Source organism: Emiliania huxleyi, assembly GCF_000372725.1.
Source record: "Emiliania huxleyi CCMP1516 unplaced genomic scaffold EMIHUscaffold_262, whole genome shotgun sequence".
NCBI classification, from domain to species: Eukaryota; Haptophyta; order Isochrysidales; family Noelaerhabdaceae; genus Emiliania; species Emiliania huxleyi.
The window spans coordinates 110,066-115,163 of record NW_005200073.1 but is presented as its reverse complement, the minus strand read 5'-3'; the positions used below and the strand labels follow the sequence as shown (position 1 = coordinate 115,163).

At 64.8% G+C, this 5,098-nt stretch overlaps 1 protein-coding gene across 1 annotated transcript; it reads left to right on the top strand.

The window, feature by feature from the left end:
* Positions 1–2,476: 2,476 nt before the first annotated feature.
* Positions 2,477–4,523, top strand: EMIHUDRAFT_443749 (hypothetical protein). Its single transcript, XM_005777302.1, has one exon. It carries the CDS (start codon positions 2,968–2,970, stop codon positions 4,108–4,110), a length of 1,143 nt encoding a protein of 380 aa, XP_005777359.1. The 5' UTR covers positions 2,477–2,967; the 3' UTR covers positions 4,111–4,523.
* Positions 4,524–5,098: the final 575 nt, after the last annotated feature.

The window sequence follows — 5,098 nt, the reverse complement described above, 5'->3', positions numbered from 1 at the left end:
TAGGGTACACCACCTTTTTTAGGGGCAATGCAGTACGATTGGGGTGCAGAACCCATTTGAGGGTGTCCTTACCGGAGGGGAAATTATCTCGGGGCGGCTTCCTTTTTGGGGCCGCGTTTAAGGTGACCCCATTTTGGTTGGCTGCATTTACCGCCGCCCGCCCTGGCGGCGGGCGCAGTCCTTCCCTTCTGCCGCCCCTTTCGCCGTGCCATGGCTGTGCGGGGCGTCCGTGCTGCTGACGGTCGCTGGCGGAGCAAAGGTCGGGACGGCGCCAACCAGGTCAGCGTGCTTGCTGGGTCTGGTGCGAGGTGTGACGGCGGCGGCGGCCGACGGCGAAGAGCCGCCACCGCCCCCTCTTGCGGGCTGGGGGTGGGCAGTGCTGGCGGCGCCGTTGCTAGCCTCGTTGGTGGCTCTGTGCAGCTGGCTGGCCCGGATTGCGCGAGCATGGATGTCACAGGCACGCTGGCGGAGGATGCCGAGCACAGCGGTTGTCCCCTCACCGCCGAGCACAGCGGTTGCCCCCTCACCGCCGAGCACAGCGGTTGCCCCCTCACCGCCGAGCACAGCGGTTGCCCCCTCACCGCCGGGGAGCCCCCCGGAGCACGCGGGAGCCACCCCGACCGCAACGGACGGCACGATGCCGAGTCTCGTCGACGTTGTCGACGTGGAGGATGGAGACGATTGGCAGATCGTGCGAAGCTTCGCGGCGGCGCACGGCCAGCTCGGGACCCTTGACGCCCTCCTGGAGTACGCAAAGGGTGCGATGCGGCACGCCGAGGACCTCGTGGGGCCAGAACGGCTCGAGGGGATCACGGGAGCGTCGGGGAGGAAGCTGCTCCACTTCGAGGGACGGCCGGAACTTGCGAGACAGGCGAGGCAGTTAGTGCAGATGGTGCTGCCGCACGTTCCGCCGGCAGTCGCTGCCGGCCGCCTGCGCCGACGCTGTTGACGACGCTGGCAGCGCCGCTGTTGCCGCCGGTCGCAGTACCGTCGTCAGTCGGCAGGCTGCACCTGCCGACCGACCCTTCGCGTCTGTTCACAGCCCTTGTTATGTGAAGAAAACAGTGGCCAGGGGCGGGGCTTGCATTTTTGCCGTCGCCAGTCGCACTCCCAAACGCTACAACGGGGGCGGCGCTAGGCTGAGATTTTTTTTTTCCCTTCGCGGCAACGCGATGGCGGCAAGCTCTTTGTGCGCCCACCCTCGTCACGCAGAAGACCAACGGGCGTCGGACCGCGGTGAGACCGCGCCGCCCTCCGCGCCCGCCCGCGCCCGCAGCGTGAACACATACGCGCGTCCCCCGCCGCACGGAAACATACGCGCCAGCCGCGCACACAGCCTCACATGCAGCGCAGACCGCATGCCCGCGCCCTGGGCCGCCGACGACCCGGTCGGGCGGGCTGAGCGGCCGCCGCACACCACCAGGCAGGCGCACAACCACCCGCAGCGCGCCGCAGCCCGCCGCGCAGCCCTGCCAGCCAAGCCTGCGCCTCCCAGCTGCACAAACAGGCGCACAACAGAATACAGCACACAGCACACACCAGTGGCGCGCGCGCAGCACACGCAGACGCGCGCGCGACCGCAACACGCACACGTACACAGCACGCGCGCGTCGCACGCCAGCGCAGCGCCACACACAGAGCACACTTCCCACCAGCAGCAGCAGCCTGCCACAATCCACATCTCACACACGCGCGCACACACTCCCCCCTACCGGCGCACGCATTGGGCGTCGCCGAGAGCTCCCAAAGCTGACTTGTGTGGCTGCTTGCGCTGCCTGCTCATGAGCAGGCAGCACAAGCAGCCACACAACCCAAAAGCTCACTTGTATGGCTGCTTTTGTGCTGCCTGCTTGGCAGCACAAGCAGCCACACAACATCCCGCTTCATCTCGCCTCCTAGTCTCGCCTCATCTCGCCTCATCTCGCCTCACCTCGCTTCATCTCGCCTCACCTCGCTTCATCTCGCCTCACCTCGCCTCATCTCGCCTCACCTCGCCTCATCTCGCCTCACCTCGCCTCATCTCGCCTCACCTCGCCTCATCTCGCCTCACCTCGCCTCATCTCGCCTCATCTCGCCTCATCTCGCCTCATCTCGCCTCATCTCGCCCCCCACCTCGCCTCACCTCGCCTCATCTCGCCTCATCTCGCCCCATTTTTTTTCTTTTCTAGACCACTCCGAGACCGACCCGCCCAAGACCGACCCGAGACCCGAGATCGACCCGAGATCGACCCGAGATCGACCCGAGATCGACCCGAGATCGACCCGAGATCGACCCGCCGCGATTTCACACCGTAGGCTCCCTGCCTGTCTCCTGTCATCTGTCTCACTGTCACCTTTCGGGGGGGGGGGGGGGGGGCTGTCTGTCCATTTCCGACTGTCCGTGCGTGCGATCCGGATCCTGGCTGTGCTTTGTGTGAACAGCGCCATCGGAGGGAATTTCTTCTCAATAACAAGGCTGTGAAGACGCCGTAGAGGCGCGTGGCAAGGCGTCCTTGGTAAGGACTGCGCGCTGCTCCTCTTCTTCTCAGGAGCGCCGCGCCCTCGCCCCACCACACCACACGCTCACCGCTCTCTCTTCCCCACGTCCGCTTCTCGAGCAGCACACACACTGCGCCGCTCTCTCCACCCCTTCTCGTCTCTCGCCGCCGCCGCCGCCGCCGCCGCCGCAGCCTCCGAAACCTACAACGCCCGGCGCCCCCCCCGCGCTGCTCCCCACGTACCCCCGCGCCCCCCCTCGGAGCCTCGCGTGCGTCGCTTCGCCAGCTCGCGCGCACCACGCCTCGGGCTCGCGTACCACATCAGGGCCCGTCGGCCCCCCGTGCCTCACGCGTCGATCTCTAGCCACCACCCGGACGAGCCCGCCGTCCGCACTGCACCGCTCATGTCTGCAGCAGACTCACCTGCCGCCGCTTCTCGGGCCTCGCGCACCACAGGCACCAGCACTGAGGACAACGAGCGTGCATTTCAATGAGCCTTCCTCGCCTATTCACGTGTCTCATGGTGGGATCAGATAGCGCCAGCCTGCTCGAGATGCACCTCAACGCTACGAGCCTGCTTGTGAGCGCGTGGGTCGTAGTGGAGGCAGAAGTGAGCTTGGCTGGCAGGAAGCGCAGCGTTAATCACGCAATGATCTCCCGGCTGGCGGTGCAGTATGGAGTGGATCGCGTTCAGCACGTGATTGTACCGGCGGCGGAGATGCACATCGCAAACCAGTCTCTCCTGAGCCACCGCCTCGCTTTCGAGAATGAAGCGCTGCAACGCAGCCGCTGCGCCTCAGCCGTGCGTACTCTGCAGGCTCAGCCGATGGATCAGGTGCTCATCCTCGATCCAGATGAGCTTCCGAGCCCCGCGCAGCTCGAGGCACTCCGGCATGTCAACGCCAACGACGACCACACCCTCTGGAGCCTGCCGATGCTCAGGTTTCATTACGACTTGGCTTGTCCGAGTGGTGGCTGGAGAGTGGGCAGAGCGGCATCATGGGCGCTCGTGCGGCGGCTGGCGGAGCAACATCCCGATCGTTGGGCATACTACGTTCGTGCCACGGCTGCTCGACCTGCGGGCTTCTCTCGACTGCTGCGAGACGGCTCCCTGCCCAGTGCGTCGCCAGGCCTGCACATGACGTTTGCTGTGACGGACGAGAACATCACGCAGAAGGTCCTCTCGTTTGCTCATACGGAGTTTGCGAGTGGACACGTCGCCAGCCGCGTGGGCGTGGCCGCGCGCGTGGCGGCAGGATGCGATCCGTTGATGCGAGCAGACAAGGGCAGCCCGCGCCTCGCGTGCCACGCAAGATGGAACGTGTCGCACAACGGGGCGGCGTGGCGAGCATACAGTCAGCCTTGGATGTCGAGCATTGTGCACCAGTTTCTGCCTCACACAATCAAGCGAGAGCAGTCTCGCGAGCGACTCGCGCTGCACGGAGCAGAGCAGACCGCCGTCTGCGCAGGGCTGTTTGGCGGAGGGCCCACCGGTGCACGGCTGCAGGAATGGCTAGTAGAGCCAACTGCTGATGCGACGCGGCTCAGACAGTGGCTGCACGAGCGACGCCCAAAAGCTCACGGGCGCCACCCACCCTTCCGGCCTCGCCATGACCGTCACCTTCAGTCCTGACACGGACATGGACAGCGTTCGCATCGACTTCTCGTCGGAAGCGACCGCGATTGTCCACGCCATCGCCCAAGTGCAAGACAACGTTGAGCCAGGCCCCGCCGGCCTCTTGTTCCACTGAGGGGCGATCAAAAGAGGAGTTGTTCCCTCGGCATTAGTCGTAACTGGCCGGCGATCGCAATTCCCGGCGAGGTGCCGTGTCGACGGCGCGAGCTGATAGCCCCCCGCTACCCAGTTGCACTCGTGCGACGTAGCGCTAGCGGGGGGGCATGACTACGTTCTTACGCGCGTTGCATCTTACATAAGTTCCCGTTTTGGCCGCCGGGAACCACTCTCACCTCTGTGAAGCGACCAGTGTACCGTAAGTGTGTCTGCCGCGGTTATATTTTAATATTACGTGAGACGCTCATATTGTGACGAGCTGAGCTCTCCTCTTCGTTTTAGATTTTACGCCCATCTTTTCCACCGAGTTAGACAACGTGTGTGTTTTTAACGTGCGGCTGCGGGAGCGGGCGAGGGACACGGACTGGCGACTGCCGCGTAGGGTGAGAGCTGCAGTCTCCCCAACCGCAACCGCAACTCATCTCTATACCTACACTCGAACGCGCGCGCCCCGGTTGTGCCTCACACCAGCGTGCCCTCGGCCCCTCCCGACTCGTCACTGGAGCTCTCTCCGAACATCTCGCCCGCCTCCGCCTGCCGCAACTCCTCCTCATCGTCCATCGCCGCCAGCTCAGCCGGCAGCGCCTGCGACATCGGTCGCGTCCCTAGCGGCCGCGACTCCTCCTCGCCCCGTATGCATCATGCCGCCGACGGATGCGCTGATCCTCCGTCATGAAGTTGGGTATAGCGTCTGTAAACACGACGACATCGTCAATTGAACGGTTGCTTGAGACGAGCCTCAACACCTGCATAGTCATGAGTGTCTCTCCCATAGTCAGATTTGGTGTCTCTGAAATGGCCCGCATCCGCGCATGCAAGGACAGATGCG